Raw genomic sequence first — 21,961 nt, 5'->3', positions numbered from 1 at the left:
GTCACCATGAAACTATTTGTGATTGCCTAGCTCAGCAGGGCTGAGAATAAGAACCTTTGATTTTCTCGAGTAGACGAAAGAAGTTTGTTTCTGAAAGCAATCTTTCAGAAGAGGTTCCGTGATCAAAAAGAAGGGAGGAAATATTTTTCAAGCATACAGGAGATCAGATAGCACCCGTGTATATATGTAGAACTACATATATATACTATATTTTTAAAAATATTTTTTCCTATAAATTACAGCTTCCCAAACTCCTGGACAGCAGTTCTCAAGGTATCAATCTGAGATCGTGGGGAAGAATATTATCTGATATGTCGCCAAGAATTCAAGAAGTAAGTGGCTTGATGATAGTAATATAATTTCATTATATCTTTCCACCATTTTATCACACTTATTACGTCAGATAATTTAATTGTACCTCAGACCTGTTCAAGGAGAAATACATTTGATCTTTCCATCTAGCAATTTCAAAAACCTGTTCATATCCTTAATTATCTGTGCTCCTGGGTCGGAGGCAGTAAGAAAGGAACTGTTCGTCTAATTTCACACCTAGAAAGAAATAACACTCTGTCTGGTGTAGCAGATTATTAGTGGACTGACAGCTGAATCTAAGTCTTTCCACTCTTTCTGATGTGATCCAATATTCTATTATGCTCTTGAAATCCACATAAATCTATACCATTAATAGTAATCGCATACACTTACACAGTGCTTACAGGCACTAAGTGTCTTACATACATATTACATACTCATTTCATCACAAAGATAGTGACTTTTTGTGTCGTTTTGTACAAGATGCGCACAGTTTAATCAAATGCCAAGCCTTTGCCCATATATAAAATGATTCTCCACTCAACAGATGAGAGGTGCTGGGGTCATAATGATGAAGAGACAGATATGGTCACTGCCTTGTGAAATGTATAGTCCAACAGGGAAGAGAGATGTGAAACGAACAATTATCTTCAAGTGTAATGAGGATTATGAAAGAGAGGCAAAAGGGGAAATATAATTTTCCCTAAACTTTTTTTCCCCTCCAGTATTCTCAGCTGACTTGGGCTTTGCCAACCTGGAAAGCTGCATGGTTAGAATCTCTCCTCATAAAACTAAGCTCAGCCTGCGCAGAGTGCCGTGCAGGGAAAGTTAGAGAAGGGCCTATTGTACTGATGGCCACCTGCTGCAGGGGGAGTCTGTGTTTAACATTCTTTTCTTCATAAGCATTTTAAAAATTCATATCAGTATAATAGGGTTGAAGTTGCTAGAGAATTTTTTTTTAATCTCCAAAGCATATTAAAGCTCTTAATTCCATGTGGGAGTTGCAGAAGGTTTCTTGTCTGTCTAGATAGCAAGTCTAGCATTCGTGACTGCGTTGAAGCAGATGGCCCAATTTATGTTAACTAATACTAGACTATTTGACTCTGGAACAGCCCCTTCATCTCGGAGCGCTTTGGTTAAATGAGCAACATAATAATGGTAATAACCCCTTACAAGGCTGTCATAAGACTTAACTGTTGTTGAAGCAGTTTGAGATTCCATCTTTATTATTGAAGCCTAGACTGTGATTATAGGCATGACTCAATATGTGGATTCTACATGGCGCTCAGCAGTTTCAGAGAGCAAGTGTTGGCATGTGGACAGAGAGGAGATGACCGGTAAACATCACTTATTGCAGTGGGAGAACTGTTTTCAGTCTCACCTGTTTGAATCCTAATGGTTTTTTTCTAATGGTTTTTTAAATCCCCAAGTGCCTTTGAGAATAAGTAACCAAGTGTGTTTTGGGAATAAAAGCAGCATGATTTTTATTTTGTATTTTCCTTTAAAGTCAAATGGTATTATGGGAACTGAGACCCTGGCAACTCTGGCAGCCCTCAACTTAGTTCTCAGCATTTTAGATCTACCTTCAGAAAACAAGGCCACTGAGTGCCACCGGTACCAATATGGAGAGATGACCACCAGCCTCTTCTTAGTTTGGTGAAGAATTTAAAAATAGTTTTCCCAAGAATGGAGACTTCATCTGTTCTATGTTTGCTTAGATCTTAAAACACGCACACACACACACACACACACACACACACACACACACACACACACACACACAAACACTAAAAGAAACCACAAACCACACATTTCAGGGAAATGGAAGAGTTCACATTTGGTAAAGCTAAGCCAATAAGAAGATAATTTTCCAAATATAGAAAGCTAAATTCTAAACTATTTGGCCAAAGAAATTTGCCCCGACTTTGCCTTTCTAGGACAGAGCTACTCCTCTATTTTATTTCCCAGTTTTCCAGTAGCTCCATCTTGGTAGGTTAACAGAACCTAAGAACTGACTGGTAGAGAAATATTCTCTATGTTTCCCCAAGGACACATTCCCAAGGAATTCAAACTAAATGGACTGGAAAAGAGAAATAATATTGAAATACTTCGGAGGTTAACTCTTTTATTTTCTTTAAGGCTCATCCTAGTTTCCTCCTAGGCCCTGAGTGGATGGCAGTAGATTTTATTTCACAGCTGGATTAAGGATTGCTAAGCATATATATGTTTTCTTTCAAACCTGGAAATCAAATGCCTATGCAAAGGTCTCCCCAAACTTTGGAGCTTTGACTTCACAGTGGATTGTGACTCTGACTACCTTAGCATAACCTGAAGCCTTTGCCTTGCCATAGTTCATCCACCGACCAAGTGTTCAAGACTTGCTGTGGGTGACCAGGCCACTCGTGCAGACTGGCGGTCCAGAGACGTTCACACAGCTGATGGGCACCCTGTCTGACCTCTTGTGTGGCTACCCAGAGGGAGGAGGCTCTCGGGTGTTCTCCTTCAACTGGTATGAAGACAATAACTATAAAGCCTTCCTGGGGATTGACTCCACAAGGAAAGATCCTATCTATTCTTATGACAAAAGAACAAGTAAGTTTTCTAAGTCCTGCATATAAATTGGCTTCTGATGTTGGTTAAGCTGATGGGTTAACACTTCCAGGTGAAATTAATCCTGGGGTCGATTTTCCCTTGGTCTTGTTGAGGGGCCTTGGGCAAAGAGGCTTCTCCTTCCAGAGAGTCCATTTCCCCAAGCAGGACGCGGACAGTGCTCATAAAGAATTCTGGAAGTGAGCCATGGAAAGAACTGAGACCCACTTGGAATGGGAACGGAGGGGACATTTCCCACTGATCTGATTGAACTAGGGTTACGTTCTAGAGGAAGAGAAAGATAAATGAGGAGGCAACCCACAGTTGCAAGCAGAGCTGGGGTCAGAAGGGCTCTGGAGAGTAAACATGGCTGTGGGATGTTTTTACAAACACAATGTAGTGAAAATCCGTGTGTGTAGTACTGAATTATTTTCCAAATGGCAAGTTGCTGGCAAGTTATCTTTCCCACCTTTCACTATTTTTTTTTGGCTCCTGTGGGGTAAAGGAGGGTGGGATGCGGACGAAATGCAGCTGGGCAACCCTCTAGTTAAAAATTGAAAAGCAGCAGCAAGGCACACACCAAAAGCAGCTGGGCCCTAAGACAGCCACACACAACAGAGAAGTTAAGCAGCTAATTGAAAGGAAATTATTGAGACTAAAGCTGAGATTGCAAGGGGAGGCCTTGTTTGGCCTCTTGGTCCCTTTCATCTGAGAATGGCCTCTGTTCCTTGCAATAAGCATAAGCAGGCTTCTCAACCTTCCTCTAAAGCAGAAAAAAAACCACAAGGCAAGCCCCATCCTTTGTTTCTCTGATGAGGCCTTTATTGAGATGCACTGTGGCATTTTTACTTACTAATGATGAGCTTGTTATTGGTGGGGTACAGCCTATTAATTTAGGTTATTTGTCAAATCCTCCAGCATACAGTTGAATGAGACATGTGATTTGAACACACTAATGACTATGTTTAGCTGTGAGCAACGGGGAGTTTCTGTAAAATCTGTCCCTTCTCTCCTGACAGCAACCTTTTGTAATGCATTGATCCAGAGCCTGGAGTCAAACCCTCTAACCAAAATAGCCTGGAGGGCAGCAAAGCCTTTGCTGATGGGAAAAATCCTCTTTACTCCGGATTCCCCCGCAATACGCAGGATACTGAAGAACGTAAGGTCCCAGCTGGTCTTGTCCCTTCTGCCTTCTCCTCTGGCTACCCAGTAGAATGAGAGTGTGTGTGCATGCATGTGTGTGTATGTGTGAATGAGTGTGGTGTGTGTGGTGTGTCTATATTTTTTACTGTGCCCTCCTGGTGGTGGGCCTCATGTTTGCTTTTTGCTAAGTGGACTCTTGGTTCCTCCCCCATCCACAGACATCATTGGAAGGCTTTGCACCAATGCCCCTGCCTGGCCCTCCCCTCTCTATGCAGCCTACAATGAGATTTTCTTCCTCACTGCCTGAATTCTATCCCTAAGGGAAGAGTTCACAGTTCTCTGAAGCCTGGCTACGCGGAACAGACAAAGATAGGGAGGAAGGGAGGAAGAGCATTTGCTCACAGGGAGTCCAAATCCAGCTTTAATGAGGTTCTGAGACAATAACATCATCAATATTATGAGTACCTCTGAGATACTAAGAAATAAGATTCTGTCAATCTGGGAGGGTGGGAAATAGCTGATTGTTCTGGGAAATATCAATCAACTGAGAAAATAAAGACACTTCCTTGAAAAGCCTTTCCTAAATATTGAGGGTTTGTGACAGGAAAGGTACAACCAAGATTCTTTCTCACTTTTTCTCTCTCCATTCTTTTGCTGTCTCTGTCTGGTTTTAGGCCAACTCGACGTTTGAAGAGCTGGAGCGTTTCAGGAAGTTGGTCAAAGCCTGGGAAGAAGTAGGGCCCCAGATCTGGTACTTCTTTGACAAGAGCATGCAGATGACCATGATCAGAGTACGGATGGTATTAGAGGTCGGGAGGCGGGGGGAGGAGAAAGGCCAGGAAAGTTCCATTTGTTTCCTTTACCCAATATAGGGTTAATCACCCCTGGAGTTAGATCAAAATATAATAAGCACCAGTTTTGGAAGCTGTCATCATGTGGAATCACCGGCTTTGGGTGGGATATAGGTTTCTGAAACTCTGGGGAAATGTGAAAACCACCATAAGACCAGTAACCTCCTGAGGTTTCTTCCTGTTATGAATTCACTTGAGGGCCTCACATTCAAAGGGGCATCTCCCCAAGGGGCCAGCTCTGTAACTGCAAAAGGTGGTTGAGCGTGTCTCTCTGGTCTCATTTTCAGTTTCACAAAACCAGGAGATAAGAGTCCTGCATAGCAGGGATAATTAAAAGGGAACCAAAGAAAATCCTTAAGAAAAAGAAAGCTTCCTATATACCATTTCCCTGTCCCTCTGCCCCATCCCCACATACACGTCTTCCCTCTGTTGTAGAGACCTATGTATTGGGGGGAAATGGGGTATAGATAGATATGCTTTATGAGGAAGAAAACCCACTAGATTTTTAGGGAGCCTTAAAGTCTATCCCATTTGTTAAAAATTAGAAATGGCCTAAAAACAAGACCAAAGATCCTGTGGAATTCTTTTTTTTTTTTTTTCTTGCGGTAGGCGGGCCTCTCACTGCTGTGGCCTCTCCCGTTACGGAGCACAGTCTCCGGACGCGCAGGCTCAGCGGCCATGGCTCACGGGCCCAGCCACTCCGCGGCATGCGGGATCCTCCCGCACCGGGGCACGAACCCATGTCCCCTGCATCGGCAGGCGGACCCTCAACCACTGCGCCACCAGGGAAGCCCTGTGGAATTCTAAATGCTGTAACTGTATTGCTTCTTCCCAAGGACACCCTGGAGAACCCAACAGTAAAAGCCTCTTGGAATAGGCAGCTTGGTGAAGAAGGTATTACTGCCGAAGCCGTACTGAACTTCCTCTATAGGGGCCCACGAGAGGGCCAGGCTGATGACATGGACAACTTCGACTGGAGGGATATATTTAACATCACTGATCGCACACTACGCCTGGCTAATCAATACCTGGAGGTAAGGGCAGCAAGCCACCTGAGGGCCACATTGGGCCCCTCCAGGACAGCCCTGTAGGTGGAGCCAGAGATCCCTTAGCAAGTCAAGTGGTCTTGGGTTTCAAATCTCATTCTCCCCACTGAAGAAACAAGAATTCCCACAGCCCCCAGAGATGGATCCTGTTCTCTAACAGCTTATCCACAATTAAATAGTTCCCTCTTCACATCTTCTGCCTCCTAACAGCTCCCTGACTCCTCCTTGGCTACTCCTTCTGCCTTGTAGCTCATACAGTGTCGTGTCTGTCCTCAGCCATCTCCTGTCTGCCATTGCTTCACTGGCTGTCCATTGGTATGTCCACCAAACCTCAAGTTCCGAGGTCCCCTTGCTTGCTGGTCACTCCCACCCCCGGGTTATACAGGCACATCAGCCTCAACGTGTCCAAAACAAACTTGTATTCTCACTACCCATAAAACCTATCCTCCTTCAGCATTTCCTATCCTGATCACGGTCCTCTGCATTTTTCCAAATTCTCAAGCTAGAGGTTTAAGGGTCAACCTTAAATCACCTTCCACACAACAGCTCTCACTTACTGTGTAACGTTTTGCCAAGCACCGTGCTAAGCGCTTTTACGTACCTTAGTTCATTCAATCCTCTGATAGCTCCATCAAGTGTATGCTATCATCATTCCCACTTACAGGTGCAGAAGCTGAGGCTTAAAGAGTTTAAATAAGATCCCATCTCACATCTATTAGGTAGAACAGACAGGATGCAGATCTGGTGTGCCTGAATTCAGAGCCTGCTGTCCTGACTCCTCCACTGCCTCTGTTACGTCCAGTCACTGAGCTTTGGCTCCTCATCTCTAGGTATTTCTCCACTCCTCCTCTTGCTTGCCAGGCTCTCTGAGCCCCAGAGGCCTTGTCATCTCTCCACTAGCCTGTTCTAAAGGCTCACTCCCTGGACTCCAGGGTCCAGTCTCTGTTGGTTCAGGCGCTTCTCCACGCTGACACCGGAGTTACATTCCAAACACACATCTGCTGGCATCACTGCCACTCTTACAATCTTAATGACTCATCCTCAGGGAACACAAGTCCCTTCCAAACCTGCTCCAGCCCACCTTCCCAGCCTCTGCTCACTCACACATCTTCATCTCTGCTCCACAGCTCCTCCCACCACCCTCAGGGACACCCCAGCTTCTCATGATTTCATCCTTTGCAAATGGCTGTTTCTCTGCCTATTTATGAAAGCCTTTTTGCTTAAGTGAAAAAGAGAATTTACTGGTTGACATAACCCGGAAGTTCAGGGGACCTAGGACACTGTGTCCTTCCATTTTACCTTTCTGCTTGCCTTGGCCCAACTTTGATCTCAGCCAGACCCTTTCCATTTGGTAGTGTGTCAGCTGCTCACAGCCCTCAGTGGTCATCTTTACCCCAAAAACTACACAGAAAGAGGGAGTGGCTTTCCCGTAGCATACATAATACTCCTAGAGAGTTCTCAGATTGGCCTGGCCGCTCTACCTGTCCCAATCCCTCAGCGGATCGTGTGCCACCACGAGGTAAGGCAAGCGCAGTTAGCTTCATCTGAGTCTCATGGACTGTGCATGACTACTATGAAGTGGGGGAGGGTATTTCCCCAAAAGAAGAAACACAAGGCAGAGAAGTCTGAAAGGACTTTTCCTTCTCCATCTACTGAGCTTCTCTTCATTCACTTTTTGAGACTTAGCTCTCAAATGTCACTTCTGCTTCGACATAGGTTTAGTCACTCACTCCTCTGTGCACCCCTGGCCCCCTCTTTACATCTCTTTCAGACCATATTCAAGTTAGACTCAAGTTAGCGGTTAACATGTCCGTCTCTGGCAGATCAGCAGGCTGGAGTTATCAGAGTCAAGGAGCCCATCCTAGTTATTTTTGAATTCTCGACCTCAAACTTCCAGGGAACATCTCCCCCTGAGGGCTTATCACACCTGCCATTGGGCCTCATGTCATATAGAACCATGAGCAGGTAGAAGATGCTCTGGGCAATAGGAGAGGGAATTAAGCCAGTGGCCCCCAAGAGCACGCCCCTCTCCCCAGACTCCTTGGTCCTGAGGATAACTAACTCGTGAGAAAAAGCCCGGCACCTGCTGTCACCACAGTGCTCTTAAAGACTCCCTGCTGCCCTTGGTGCCACCAGAATTTCCCCGGAGTGTGTGATGCTCCCTCTCCAGAACCATGGAAATATGGGCACAGGCTCTCTAGGTGGCGTTTCAGAAGGGGTCAGGTGTGGCAGCAGCACGACCAAAGTTCAGCTCATTGCAAAGTGATTCCCAGCTTGTCTGAAGACAAGAATGACCATGGGTGCTTTTTACAAAACAGATTTCTGGACACAAACCCAGATCAACTGACTCAGAATTCCCAGGGAAGAGGCCTGGTAATCTGTATTTTTACAAACCTGTTAGATTGGTGGGAGCTTGGAGTCCCCTTGTACGATTACTCAATTGACATCGTCTTCTTCTCACGGTGCCTCTACCAGCTAAGTCCCCATCCCTGGCCATGCCCGCCACCATCCACCACTGTGCTTATAATATAGGCAGGATTTTTTAGATGGGGTGCAGATGGAGGCAATCTCTTCCTTTATTCTTGCAGAATAGAGTTCAGTGGGTCTCACAATATTTTTGTGAGGTACTACGTATCAGTGTAAAGAATACTTCTTGTCTTAGGTTTGACTTGACATTTGCACGGTGATGTAAAGGGCTTGTTTTCTTGAAGGATCGTTTTTTCCATGTAGCTTGTGCTTAATGTAGCACCAAGCACCCAGCAGATACTTAGTATATATTAAATGGTTAAGAATTCAGTCTCTGGAGCCAGACCACCTGGGTTCAAATCCCTGCTAGTTGTGCCTCAGTTTCTGCATCTGTAGAGTGGGGATATTAATAATACTTACCTAATAGGCTTGCTATGAGAATTAACTGAGTTAATTCATGCAAAACACTTAAGACAGTGCCTGGCATTTAGTAAGCACTTAATAAATATTAACTTTTTAGTAAAATTCAAACAAACAAAAAATACTGTTTGGGAGGAGGAGAGTGGAATTAGTGAAATCAGGCCCAGCCACTGAGCCACTCCTGGTGCTCCTCTAGGGATTACAAAACTGCTAATCGCATCTCACATAAGCCACCAACACTTCCCTAGGGCCTTGCAATCCCATTAGCCCAGCGAAATGCTCCTAAGCAAAGGCCAAGACTGCCACAGGTCAATGGCCTGCCCCAGGGGTTCCTAAGAGGGGTTTTGATGGTGGCAGAAACCCAGCAGGTAATTATGCTGAGGTTTCTGATCTTCCTGCCCTGGGGAGCAGGGGAGCGGGAAGAAGGAGGAAAGTGATGGGGAATAAACTGAAAGGAGAAGGGGGGGAGGGGGGCTTGGGGGGTGTCTGAAAAGCGGTGAGGTAGAATCCAGTCATTACAACTGGTCCTGGAATTTTCTGCTTTTGTCCTTGTGTTTTGGGAAGTCTGGAGGAGCTTTGGAAACTCCCCAGCTCTCATCCTGAGGACTACTCGGTAGCAGACAGGGCATGAAAACCTCTTCGGGATGGCTCTAAGGGCCTCTCCGGGACAGGGCAGCAAGCATGTTCCTTCATAGGCTGTTCAAGGCTTGACTGAGCCTCTCCTTTTCAGTAATATGACTTTCATTAAAGAGCTGTGAGAACTTCTGGGCCAGCCTTGATGCCTACTTCCCTGCCTATTCCAAAAACGAAAAAAATCATTTCAGGAAAATTCAGCAAAAATACTCTAAAATGTAAATTATGTCAATTGAGGTCAGTGCTGCACTCACATGTGGTATTGAACAACAGAAGGTCCAAGAACTAAGAGCAAACTTTTAAGCCTTTTGTCATTACAGGAAAGGGGAGTGATTCAGTAAGTTTTCTCTTCACCTAATAGAAGGGCTAAGTCCTCTTTCTTTCTGCTCGGGGTGAGGCCTTAGTTACTGGAAATTCCACTGAGTATCCTGGAGAGTGTCCCATTCCTCCCGAGCTGCCTTGCTTGGTCATTGTATGCCATGTTAGGCCACGGCTTGGGGCACCTTCTCACCTGCCAGTGAGGATAAATGGGCCTGGATCTCTGCCCATGAGCTACATCACTCTGGGAAAGACACTTTACCTGCTAAGGCTCAGTTTTCTTATCTGTAAAATCCAGATAGCACAACAGACCTCACAGAGTTGTTGTTAAAGATAAAGTGAGTGAAGTGTGAAGGGCACTCAATACATTTGTGCCATGACTAGTTAAACCTGTGTATAAATTCTCTGCCCCCGATTCCCCATCTCTTAGGTGGGGCTGTTAGTGCCCCCCTCTCCAAGCAGCTGTGAGGATGAGATTGGAGAGGGCTGGGCACATAGTAGAGCCATTTGATGCATGGCAGCTCTTTCTATGAACCACAAGGATGTCCACCCTTGAACCACAGACCACGTGAGGAACGTAGCTTTTTCTCAGACTGACTGTGTGTAAGCATTAACCAGGATGTGAAGCCACTCTTCATATTAACCTTGTGAATTGGTTTACAATCAGGACTTTCAGTCCATTCCTGAAGGCCCAGGAGGATGTCTCTGGGGCCATTCTGGCCCTTCTGTGGACAGTGGTTCAGTGGCTCCAGAACTCCTTTTTTTTTTTTCTTACATCTTTATTGGAGTATAATTGCTTTACAATGGTGTGTTAGTTTCTGCTTTATAACAAAGTGAATCAGTTATACATATACATATGTTCCCATATCTCTTCCCTCTTGCGTCTCCCTCCCTCCCACCCTCCCTATCCCACCCCTCTAGGTGGTCACAAAGCACCGAGCTGATCTCCCTGTGCTATGCGGCTGCTTCCCACTAGCTATCTGTTTTACGTTTGGTAGTGTATATATGTCCGTGCCACTCTCTCACTTTGTCACAGCTTACCCTTCCCCCTCCCCATATCCTCAAGTCCATTCTCTAGTAGGTCTGTGTCCTTATTCCTGTCTTACACCTAGGTTCTTCATGACATTTTTTTTTTCTTAGATTCCATATATATGTGTTAGCATACGGTATTTGTCTTTCTCTTTCTGACTTACTTCACTCTGTATGACAGACTCTAGGTCCGTCCACCTCACTACAAATAACTCAATTTCGTTTCTTTTTATGGCTGAGTAATATTCCATTGTATATATGTGCCACATCTTCTTTATCCATTCATCCGATGATGGACACTTAGGTTGTTTCCATCTCTGGGCTATTGTAAATAGAGCTGCAATGAACATTTTGGTACATGACTCTTTTTGAATTATGGTTTTCTCAGGGTATATGCCTGGTAGTGGGATTGCTGGGTCATATGGTAGTTCTATTTGTAGTTTTTTAAGGAACCTCCATACTGTTCTCCATAGTGGCTGTACCAATTCACATTCCCACCAGCAGCGCAGTAGTGTTCCCTTTTCTCCACACCCTCTCCAGCATTTATTGTTTCTAGATTTTTTGATGATGGCCATTCTGACTGGTGTGAGATGATATCTCATTGTAGTTTTGATTTGCATTTCTCTAATGATTAATGATGTTGAGCATTCTTTCATGTGTTTGTTGGCAGTCTGTATATCTTCTTTGGAGAAATGTCTATTTAGGTCTTTTGCCCATTTTTGGATTGGGTTGTTTGTTTTTTTGTTATTGAGCTGCATGAACTGCTTGTAAATTTGGGAGATAAATCCTTTGTCAGTTGCTTCATTTGCAAATATTACCTCCCATTCTGAGGGTTGTCTTTTCATCTTATTTATGTTTTGCTTGGCTGTGCAAAAGCTTTGAAGTTTCATTAGGTCCCATTTATTTATTTTTGTTTTTATTTCCATTTCTCTAGGAGGTGGGTCAAAAAGGATCTTGCTGTGATTTATGTCATAGAGTGTTCTGCCTATGTTTTCCTCTAAGAGTTTGATAGTCTCTGGCCTTACATTTCGGTCTTTAATCCATTTTGAGTTTATATTTATGTATGGTGTTAGGGAGTGTTCTAATTTCATTCTTTTACATGTAGCTGTCCAGTTTTCCCAGCACCACTTATTGAAGAGGCTGTCTTTTCTCCATTGTATATTCTTGCCTCCTTTATCAAAAAATAAGGTGGGTGACCATATGTGCATGGGTTTATCTCTGGGCTTTCTATGCTGTTCCACTGATCTATCTTTCTGTTTTTGTGCCAGTACCATACCGTCTTGATTACTGTAGCTTTGTAGTATAGTCTGAAGTCAGAGAGCCTGATTCCACCAGCTCCATTTTTCGTTCTCAAGATTGCTTTGGCTATTTGGGATCTTTTGTGTTTCCATACAAATTGTGAAAATTTTTTTTCTAGTTCTGTGAAAAATGTCAGTGGTAGTTTGATAGGGATTGGATTGAATCTGTAGATTGCTTTGGGTAGTAGAGTCATTTTCACAATGTTGATTCTTCCAATCCAAGAACATGGTATATCTCTCCATCTATTTGTATCATCTTTAATTTCTTTCATCAGTGTCTTATAATTTTCTGCATACAGGTCTTTTGTCTCCTTAGGTAGGTTTATTCCTAGATATTTTATTCTTTTTGTTGCAGTGGTAAATGGGAGTGTTTTCTTGATTTCACTTTCAGATTTTTCATCATTAGTGTATAGGAATGCCAGAGATTTCTGTGCATTAATTTTGTATCCTGCTACTTTACCAAATTCGTTGATTAGCTCTAGTAGTTTTCTGGTAGCATCTTTAGGATTCTCTGTGTATAGTATCATGTCATCTGCAAACAGTGACAGCTTTACTTCTTCTTTTCTGATTTGGATTCCTTTTATTTCCTTTTCTTCTCTGATTGCTGTGGCTAAAAATCCTCCAGAAAGTAGGCATGGAGGGAACTTTCCAGAACTCTTTTTGCCCTTGCAGCACCTCCTCAATAAAGGGCTTCTATAACCTTATTCATCCCATAACCGTGTTTAGTCTTTCCCCTGATCCCCTGCCCTTAGCAGGGAAAAAAGACCAGACAAGAATAAAGGACAGACTTCCTGGTCAGAAGGTGGGCAGTCAACCAGGGAAAGGGGTGAAGGTGACATTTTGGGAACATCACATCTCTAACACGTGGAAAGAGTCATCTCTACAGGCCTTCTGATCACCTTCTTCTCCAAATCTAAGGAGGCTGAGGGCAAATGAGTCTTCATGTAGGTAAATATCTTAAACTGGTATGTGTATACTCTTACATTCATAATTTATATGTCTTATTCACATATATTTTTCTTCTGAGAAAAGCACAATTAGAAAAATTCCTCTGATAATCCTTTAGTTAAAGCAAATATCCACACCCCTCCCCTTTGATTTCCTTGTTCAGCGAAGGGTTAGGCCTGGCACAGATGGAATACTATTTAGAATTCACCGTGTATTTAAATTTCATAGTATATTTGAATTTCAGGTCTTGAATTTAGCATCAGAAAGCTGAATTCAGCCACACTTTAATATGAAAATACCTCTGATCAAGGCATAAAATTGTACTTTAACCAGGTACAACTTCCTTTCCGTAAGTCTTGAAGAAACATGTATTCATTAACTGCTTTTACCTCTGCTGTCAACACACTCAATATATGTGCATAACTCTTTATTATCTACATGGTGATTATCTTGTTGATGAATTATCAGTAGGGGGATTTTTTTGGACCACCTTTCCTCTGTACCTTGCATGGTCCTGGCCACATGCCACCACCACCCAACCAGAATGTGCTCAGGGAGCGTATTTTTCAGGCTAGCCTAAATAAAAATAGGATTAGGAAGGTAAAGCTACTGATCATGTAATTTACTTTAGTCAGATGTATAGGGATTTGCATAATATCTGTCCTAGTGCTTTCTTCTGTTGATTCATTGTCTCCAAATGTGCAGTGGGAGGCTAGGGAGAAGTAGAGGAAAGGTCAGAAGGGTACAAAAGTCTACACCATTAGAGCAATATTATTTTAAGAGCCATGAACTGGATCATAAGCAACTCATGGGCAATGACCTTATTTTATGGCTCATCGGTCTCTCAGAAACACAGAACTGGGCTGAGGAAGGAGAACACAGTTTGGGGAGGAGTGGGGGTTGGCTCGAGTTGTAGGTAGAAGAAAGGAACTTGTGTTTGAGCCTGCTGTGAGCCAGCCACTATGCTGGGCACTCTTACATGTCATCTCATGCCACGCTCCTAACTACCTGCCCAGCAGGCGTAATTGTTATCATTTTATAGAATTAAAAACTGACTTGCCTAACATACCACAGCAGATAAGACGTGGATCCAGAATTCTAATCCAGACCTATCTGGCTCTGAAGAGGAAGTTCTTTCTTGTACCACAAGGGGCATATTAGTAGGGGGTTCAGTCAGTATCGTTTAGATAAATTACATAATGAGTTGGTTAGGGACAGCAATTATTTTGTTATATTCAGAAAAACAGACACTATTGTGATTCAGTCTTTTCTGTTTGGAAATAACTAGGTTTAGAGTAGGAAACCAAAGAGATTTGAGCTCATTCAGTCATTCATATATTCGCATGAATTGAACTACCTACCTCTGAATAAATACAATTAATCCCTGACCCCTAGAAGCTCACATTCTATTGAGAGAGATAAGCTTGTCATTAAATAAGGCCTTAGTAGTGGTATCTCAAGGAGCTGCTAGAATTCAGTCTAATGGAGGAGAAACAAGTTACACAAATCCAAAGTCAAAATGTCACAGATCCTCCAAGGACTGTCAGATATCTTCCAGATTATCTCCTAAATCCCCCTTCCTCACCCTCTCCATGTATGGCCTCTGTTTACTACGGCCTGTACCATCTCTCCTAACTGGTCTCTGGGCCTGTGGTCTCTCACTGCTTCCGTTCAGCTCCCAGACTGCCTCCAGTGAGATCTTTCTGAAACCCCAGTCTTGCTGTAATGTACCAGCTCTGTGATTTCGGGCAATATCGCTGTTCCCCTGCCTGAAAAATGAGGAGGATAAGTGGAGCCACAGCCAGGGCAGCGTTCTCCAGTGTGGCTAGACTGGGTGTTTGTGACTGGCAGACCCTTTCGATGGTCAGTGCCCAGCTCTGCTGATTATGAAATATTTTTAATATGGTAACACTCACCTCCCAAAGTTGTTGGAACGGTTAAACAAGAAAGCGTTGAGAGCTAAAATCCCCTGCGGTTGTCAGCCAGGCTATTCTGTCTCCCTGGACCTAACTACACAGGAAGCAGCACCTGGTGGCTTTGTCCTAGTGAGTCTTCATGCTCCAACCTGACCTTTTTATTTGTTTCATTATTGTATTTATTTATTTTAGAAACAGACATTTTTTAACAGCTGTGTATTTCCTATCCCTTTGTTTTCCTGTCATGGTGCATTTCCTCACTCTCTGTGGTTGAACATTTCAGACGTCTGTCCACGGTGCCCCGTGTGTTAGATAAAATGTATGGCAACGCCTTTGGCCTCTACCTCACCAACTCAACCAACTCAAACAGCCCCAAACTATTTTATCCAGTGGCTTTTTCCACGTGTTGGGAAACAAATCTTGAGTGTTATGGTCTAGATATGCCAGGAAATTCATTCTGGGATGTTTGCCCGCATCCATTGGCATTTTCCAGAAGGAACCCCACGTGTCTCCAGGTCCACCAGCGGGACCACTTGAGACCTCATTTGGCATTCATCAGCCACTTTGTTCTCAGCCTGAGTGTGGAAGTCAAATTTGTAAGAGGCAGGATTGTAGAGGCCGTGTCTCTCAGAGTGTAGTGCTTTTCTTATCCCTGAAGACTCATCCCTCACATGTCCCGGGCGTATTAGTCAAAGTACTGTGTCAGCACAGAGTACCAATCCCCTTTGATTATCAGGTTCAAGCAGAAAAAGAGATTCTTTCTCTCTTTGCCTCCACTGGACATCCTTTCCCACTTAATAGATAATTTATCTATTACTTAATGTATTTGAATTAGAGCTGGAGAGGTCACAGTTGAAGAAGGAAGCCTGCTGCTACTGTAGCTGCTTCTCCCAAGGTAGTGTTTGATTTAGCTGTGTAAACAAGTGACTGCATTCTCCAGAGGTCTTAAACACAGCTGCCTGCCCTGGAGAGAGCCACACCTCTTCCGCCAGGGTGCACTCTGGTTCCTGGTGAGTATCAGCAAAACAACAAACAAGGAATTGTAGGATATGTGTGGGCTTCAAATGGCAGTGGTCCTGCCACCCAGATTTTGGCCACAGTGGTTGGGAATGGAAGGAAACAAGGAAACCTCTTCTCTTGCTTTACTGCCCTTGGCTATCCCAGGGCATTATAACAATCCTCTTTGAGATTCTGAATTCTGCTTGCAAAATTTGCCCAGAATGGGCCTCTGAAGCCGTGAGACAATGAATTTTTAATCAGTGAAGATGCCCTTTGAATTTCTTTCCCAGTACTGGTGCTATTTTTATGCTGAGCCTCTTACACTAGCCATTACTTACCTACCTACAGTATTCTTCCCTAACATCCATGGTCACACAGTTTCTCTCTGTGTAGAACCAAACAGCTTTTATAAACAGACTCTTTGGCTTCAGTCTCATTAGAACCTACGATGTGTTAACTTACAAGCTAATCAGACCACACCAGATATGTCAAAATCCGAAACCTTGGTTAAGGGTTTAGTCATTCATCATTGTCTCGCAAACACACTCATGTACACACTCTCATCAATATACATGCTCGTTAGCCAAGATCTTAACTTCAGGGACCAGAGCAAGTACCAGAAGGGAACGAGGTCATTTGCTGTTAGGCAGGTGGCCTCCCCATGAGAATGCAAGGGTACATCATGAATCATACCTCAGTGGATGACCCAGGGACTTCTGACTCATGTCCACATCTGCAATTGCTCTGCCTTGACCTCAGGAAGATGTTCTGGATTAGCTTCATAAGACCTTCCTCTGGTAGAGTTGTCTGACTTTCACCTAAGGGCCAGTGAGCAAGCTAGTGAACACCAGTGGCTTAGGACCCACCCCACTGCCACCCTCCATTGCCCAGGTGGACACAGAGCTTTGGCTTCTGTCCGTTGCATTGTTCTAACTAGATGAGTTGCTATAGATCAGCTTGGGATGGGTTATGTTCCCAGCCATATTGTTTTTAAAAAATAACTGCCTTCTTCCCCAGACAAACAGCTGTCATAAATGAAAGGTAATCTGGCAGGGGCTTAAAAGCCACTAGACTCTTATTTTCAAGATATTTTGCAAAAACAGTAATAAAAATGGTATTCATCAAGTCCTCATTCCTTGTGAAATAGTTTAGTATCCTACATGATTAAAACACAGGCTCTCTCCAGAGGAAGTTTGCTCATCATGCCTCTTAAGAGAGCTTGGAGTGATAATCATAAAGTGGTTGTGATGATTCAAGGGGTTAATATAAGCAAAGCCCTTGGACCAGTTTTGGTCATATTGTGAGCCTGCAGTAAGCATCAACTTTTATTCTTACCAGGCAGCACTGGCTGGCCCTTCCCAAACAAGTTCATGTGATCTTTAGAACACACCTATGAGGTAGGCGTATCTCCAGTTCGCAGATAGGGAAAGAGAGGCCACACAGTTAGGAAACAGCAGAGTGGGGATGGCATTCAAACACTACCCTGTACCATCTTTCCAAAGATGATAATTCAACTCTGAAAGTGGATCAGATGTTTCAGGGTAAAAATGAGTGTTTGAGAACCTTTTGGTTTTGTTTTTCCAGAGAGTATCAGGGTACCAGTCAAGGGGGATGCAACAGGAAACATGACTGTGAATCAGCTGCCTGATAAAAGAGCCAGGATGGAGCCCACGTCATTGCAGGACTCAACGATATCACTGAAAACATCAGTGCTTATTCCAGTATAGATTTCCCTTTAAGACATGAAAGGAGAGTTCAAAGAGAATGGGCTAGATTGCTCGGAAAGTCACATTATTAAAATGTGTTTGTTTTTATTAGCTTTTTTGCTTCACTGAGAGTTATACTCTTATTAACATTATATAAAAAATTCACCTTTCACTAATTTCTCCTAGTTTACCATCTGATTTCGGGTGCACAGGATTATGTTCAAAACACACAGTAGTAAAGTTATATTTCTTGCAGCATTTGGGACTTCTAAATTTGAATTAATTCAACTCAGTAGGCACTTATTGAGTCCCTTTCATGAGGAAATACTGTTCCAGAGACCTAATGAATAAGACATGGCCCCTGACCTCCGGGAACTTACTGTCTCTAGAGCTGTGCTAACCAATGCAGTAACCGCATGTCGCTATTTAAATTTAAATAAATTAAAGTGAAAAAATCAGTGCCTCAGATGCACTAGCTACATTTCAAGTACGCAATAGCCATATGTGGTTACTGGCTACCATGTTGGATAGGGCAGAAATAGAACGTTTCCATCATTGTAGACAGTTCTACTGGACAGTGCTGACCTACTGGACAGGGGCAAGAGACCTTGTTTAGGAATTCTGTTGCTCCCACTTTGTAGTTGGAGTATGGCTTACTCTTAGAGCAATGTGAAGGAACAGCAGTACCCTTCAGGCCTGACACTTGAAAACATGGATTCATATTCTGCTTCTGACCTATATTGACCTGGAGCAAGGCCCTAGGATGCCAGTTTCCTCATCAGTAATCAAGCACATCAGACTGTAAGACCTCTCTATGACTCCGTCTGTCCAAGGGCCCTGTGATGCTATGAGGGAATTGGTAGAATACTCTGTGTGTGTGTGTGTGTGTGTGTGTGTGTGTGTGTGTGTGTGTGTGTCACAGCTAAAAGAAACTGCAGAGAATTTCCATCTCCCCAAGAACTTTCATGATTATTTTAGAAATTTAATTTCAGGTTCACTCTATTTGTCAATACTAAAACTCTATATATGCGGTCCTAAACTCGACAAACTGATTTAAAAGAAGAGAGAGATAATTTTAAAATAGAGAGAGAGAGAAGTAATAGTTGTGCTCTCTTACTTTGCAAGACAGTCATGAGCACATGGAGAGCCTGTGGATCAGGCTTTGCCTGCGGCTCCTGGTGTGGGAGGAAGTCTGGGCCTGGAGTTGAAAAATGGGGAGAGAATGCAGGCTCTGCCACCGTCTAGCTGCGTGACCTCTGGTAGGTCTCCTCTTCAATAAAATGAGGATTCCAGGTAACTCACAGGCTCTGTGGGAGAGTTAATATGTTCCTTTAAGCCTGTGTTACATCAGCAGCCTTCTAACCAGGCTTCGTGCTCCCCCTTCCCACCACCAGTGATCTTTCAGAAACACGGTCTGATCTCATATGTCAGGCCTCTGCTTAAAACCCTGCAGTGGTTTCTTGGGGCTTTTTAGGGTTTGCCAGGAAACTCCTGATTTTAGCATAGAAAGCCCTGCATCCCATGAAACCTCTCAGTTGGCTGGTCACCCTGCAAACCCAGCAGGGCAACTGACCTGGCCCCCACCTTCCTTCTTAGTACACATCTCTTACCTCTCACCTCTGCTCACCTACGTTCTTCTCTGTACATTGGCACAAGCTGGGGAGTGTTTGACAAAATGCTGATGCCTTGGCCCTGCCTCTTGAGAATCTGATTTCATTGTTTGGGGTGGGACTTGAGTACAGTTGTCCTTTTAAAACTCCGTGATGGTTCTAAAGCACAGCCAAGGAAGGGAACCACTCTTCTATTCTTGCAGGTCTCCAGAAACCCTGCGAGCTATTCCCTGTGCCTGAGCTGACCTTTCCCTTGCTTTCTTCCCTTGGCTAATTCCTGCTTATTCTCATCCTGCTCAGGAGTCTCTTCCTCCAGGCAGCCCTCTGGGACACCCCCCCACCCCTCCACTGGGCTGCTAGACTACCCTAGGCTTGCTTTCACCAGAACCTGATCATTCTGCATTCTGATTGTTGGCTTACTCCAACCCTCTCCCTCATTAGGTCTGGAGTTTCTTTTAGTAAGAGATTTTATCTTTCCTCCTTGTATCCCCTGGAGCCAAGCAGGCTCTGGCACATTGCAGGCTCTCAGTAAGTATTCCATGAACAGATTAATCAAGACAAGGACAGCTGACCTCTTGTGAGTTACATTCTAAGAAAGAAACATCGCACAATAACCCCAGTGTGTTATAGAAACAGGAGGTTAAGGATAAAACACATCCAAGTACAAATACAACGCTTTAACAAATCTGTAAAAGTGGACAATTCCCAATATTCAAATTAAAAGAAATTCTTAGTTTTGCTCTTTTCTGGGTAATAATTTTTTTCTCTTCTGGGGGAGAAAAAAAAAGACATGTTAGGAAATTCCTCCTCCATCCTCATTACCTGTCATAAAATTGTAACTGGGAATGATTTCCCTGATGAAATCACTTTGGCTTTCTGTTATTTTCTTTCTTCCTCCTTGTTCTTGCCTCAGCTGGCCATCCCTGTGTGTTTGCAGAGAGGCAGGAAGGTTTACCGCTGGGACTGTTTCTCTCTCTCTTTAAAACTCTTTTATTAGCAGCCTTTCTGATCTTCAAAGCAGCTTGTATCTGATGTGACCCCACTCCCTTGACTCCCCATGCTGGGGAGTGAGAGCGGGGAGTATTTTTGTCATTTTGACGACTTGCATACTTCGACAGCCCGATAGTGCGGTCCTCACTAAATCTGCAGGGATGAGAGCAAGTCAGCGTTCCTAAGCCCCCCTTTCACCCCCAAATCTAGACACACTGAAAACTTGACACCAGACCCCGGAGTTAAGCAAACAGTAAGTTTATAGGTCTCCTTGCTTTTGACTCCATCCCCTGGGGCAGCATCCCTGATCCTCTGCCCTTTTTTTGCAGTTGAGTCTTTGCAGGTGGTGCTCCTCAAACTCTCTCAACCTTTGTGATTATCCAACAGTGCTTGATCCTGGATAAGTTTGAAAGCTACGATGATGAATTTCAACTCACCCAACGAGCCCTGTCTCTGCTGGAGGAAAACAGGTTCTGGGCTGGTGTGGTATTTCCTGACATGTATCCCTGGACCAGCTCCCTACCACCCCATGTGAAGTACAAGATCCGAATGGACATAGATGTGGTGGAGAAAACCAATAAGATCAAAGACAGGTGATGTTTCAGGAGATCTCAGAAGGACCTGGGCATCCCCAGTGGTGTATGAGGCAAGGAAAGGGGGCTCCTATGGGCTCAGGCCACCCGTCTCCTTCAGGGGCAGAAAGGTTACTCAGAAAGGCACAGAAGCACTTTGGTATCAAAGAACTAAGCTAGACAGTAGATCCTGCTAGTTGGTGGGACCAGGAGAGTTCAGCTACCCTGTCTTTACCCCCTCAACTCAGAGCTTGTCCCTGGCTGGCCTTTGTGCAATTTGGAGATGAAAACCTCTAGGTACTGAGTTATCTTCACATAGAAATTCTGCAAATGAGGTTTCACCAAAGTCCCTGGGAAATTACATTTGGTACAGAGTAGGGGATTGAGACTGGACTCAGCCTGTAAATCAATTAAATTAAGTTAAATCAGAGGAAGTGAGATATTTTGTAAAGCTCAAATTAGAGTACTTGAATGAAAGCAATTACAAATCGTGCTGTGGCTAATGTTCATAATTGGGATTTAACCTGTGAACTGGAAAATAGAATCAGATAGTGTGGAAAAGTTCAGGGGAAAGTTTCAGGAGAGTGAATACGGAGTCCCCTCGTGCTTATGACCAATGAGTGAGCTGTCCATTCCCATTCCCATCCTTTGTCCCTCTCTCCGGTTTCTTCTTAGATACTGGGATTCTGGCCCCAGAGCTGATCCTGTGGAAGACTTCCGATACATCTGGGGCGGGTTTGCCTATCTGCAGGACATGGTTGAACAGGGGATCACAAGGAGTCAGGCCCAGGCTGAGGTTCCAGTTGGAATCTACCTCCAGCAGATGCCTTACCCCTGCTTCGTGGATGACTCGTGAGTCTGAGGTCCCAGTCCCGCTCCAGGACAAGCTGATTAGGTTGCTGGGGTGGGATGAGGTGGAGGTGCTCCCCAGGCTTCAGTCTCTTTGGAGGAAAAAAACCCGGGGCGTGGGGCCCGGCTCAGGGAGCTCTGATTGAGAAGCCTGCTTCTCCTTGACTCCAGGCAGGGTCACATGAACAAGTGGGAGAAAGGAGCTGGTGTTGTGGGAGGAAAAGGGAAGGTGAAAATTAAAGCAGGGGAAGTGAGGTTGGGGGAGG

The 21,961-nt window shown here is 44.1% G+C and overlaps 1 protein-coding gene across 7 annotated transcripts in view; it reads left to right on the top strand.

Moving 5' to 3' along the window:
* Positions 1 to 21,961, top strand: part of ABCA4 (ATP binding cassette subfamily A member 4) — a 184,966-nt gene that overhangs the window by 70,243 nt on the left and 92,762 nt on the right. For 6 of the 7 annotated variants that reach the window (XR_013827457.1, XM_079915774.1, XM_079915775.1 and 3 more), the window contains 7 exons: positions 243 to 332; positions 2,664 to 2,904; positions 3,921 to 4,060; positions 4,719 to 4,835; positions 5,732 to 5,929; positions 20,662 to 20,867; positions 21,522 to 21,698. Coding sequence is in view for 6 of the 7 variants with exons in the window: in XM_079915774.1 (XP_079771900.1) it covers positions 243 to 332; positions 2,664 to 2,904; positions 3,921 to 4,060; positions 4,719 to 4,835; positions 5,732 to 5,929; positions 20,662 to 20,867; positions 21,522 to 21,698 (1,169 nt within the window). In the remaining variant the exon portion in view is untranslated. Of the gene's footprint in view, positions 1 to 242; positions 333 to 2,663; positions 2,905 to 3,920; positions 4,061 to 4,718; positions 4,836 to 5,731; positions 5,930 to 20,661; positions 20,868 to 21,521; positions 21,699 to 21,961 lie in introns of those variants that run through there. The other variant, XM_079915776.1, reaches the window with a different exon arrangement.

The sequence above is a fragment of the Stenella coeruleoalba genome, assembly GCF_951394435.1.
Source record: "Stenella coeruleoalba genome assembly, chromosome: 1".
Taxonomy (NCBI): Eukaryota; Metazoa; Chordata; class Mammalia; order Artiodactyla; family Delphinidae; genus Stenella; species Stenella coeruleoalba.
The sequence above is the reverse complement of the archived record's forward strand: the minus strand, read 5'-3'. Positions and strand labels throughout refer to the sequence as shown.